This window comes from Trypanosoma equiperdum (assembly GCF_001457755.1).
Source record: "Trypanosoma equiperdum strain OVI genome assembly, contig: ctg_2001, whole genome shotgun sequence".
Classification (NCBI taxonomy): domain Eukaryota; phylum Euglenozoa; class Kinetoplastea; order Trypanosomatida; family Trypanosomatidae; genus Trypanosoma; species Trypanosoma equiperdum.
The window spans coordinates 1,975-3,132 of NW_027124063.1; the positions used below are offsets into that span (position 1 = coordinate 1,975).

General features: G+C 52.0%; 1 protein-coding gene across 1 annotated transcript in view; it reads left to right on the forward strand.

The window, feature by feature from the left end:
* Window positions 1-46: 46 nt before the first annotated feature.
* The window catches only part of TEOVI_000786300 (variant surface glycoprotein (VSG), putative), a gene marked incomplete at both ends in the record, with an annotated part of 1,146 nt that continues 34 nt past the window's right edge, over window positions 47-1,158 (forward strand). Inside the window, one exon of the mRNA XM_067223919.1 lies at window positions 47-1,158. Within this exon, the coding sequence (XP_067080020.1) occupies window positions 47-1,158 (1,112 nt within the window).

Here is a 1,158-nt window from a genome sequence, read left to right on the forward strand (position 1 = left end):
GATAAGCCAAATTACTCCGGCAGTCGAAAGCACGGCGCAGAAAGGCATGCTGCCGACGTTCTGGCAACCGCTTTGTGGACTGTCCGAGGAGCTGGATACCAAACCGCACAAAGCAATTTCCGACCTACAAACAGCAGCGAGCAAAGTCAACCTCATGCACCAGGCCAGCCTGAGGGCGCAAATTTATGGGCTAGCAAAGGCAGGAACAAAAGAACAAACAGCAGCGGCTTTAACAGAACTTTACTACAGCAGCAAGGTGGCGACCACCCTTTCTCACCTAAGGACAACATCAATACAAGCGGCCATCGACGCGGCAACCGCGGCAACGTACCTAAAAGGGCATGTAGATGAATACTTATCGTTGTGGTCTAACACAAACCAGGGAAACGGGAACGGCTGCCTGCTGGAAACAGGAGGCACAGGGGCAGCAACGATATCGGGCTCTAAACTTGGGGGCTCAGAATGCAAACTGAAACTGACGGGAGCAAGCAGCACCAGCGTAACCCCCAAGCATCTAACTTCCGACGGCTTTCCGACGCTAATACACACCATTTCCGGCAATACTGAACAACACACAGGCGGCGAATGCCCTCTTGCAAGCGGCCACACCGCGGGCGGACTAGGGGGCTCCGGAGCAGTAGCTACAAGCTTCACAGTACTAGACGGCTACCTGCAGATTCCGAGCACCGCAAGCGCGGTAAGCGTAAAAGGCGTGAAGACAGTAGCGGACGGCCACGCCGCCACGCACCCCGCGTGGTACAACGCATGGGCGAAGGACAAGCTCCCAGCGCAAGCAGAGCATCCAGCCTTCACCAACACTACTGGCGACATCAAAAATTACAACTTAGTCAGCAAAGCGATCAGAACGGTCGAGCTTAAAAAAACAGAGGCAGACGACCAAGATGTAGAGGCACAAGTGTCCTCTTACTTTGGCGGCAAAGACGACGCAAAGTGGAAAGAGTTCATAGCAAAAATTGAGAAATTTCCGATACCCGCCAAAACAGGCAAACAAGCTGAGGCGACGACATTGGGGGCAATAGAAGATACAGAGACACTACTTACAATACTGTATCACTACCAATTGCAACTGAGCAAGAGATTGACAGAACTACAAACAAGATTGGATGACACTGAATCCAAGGGTAAAAATAAAACCCC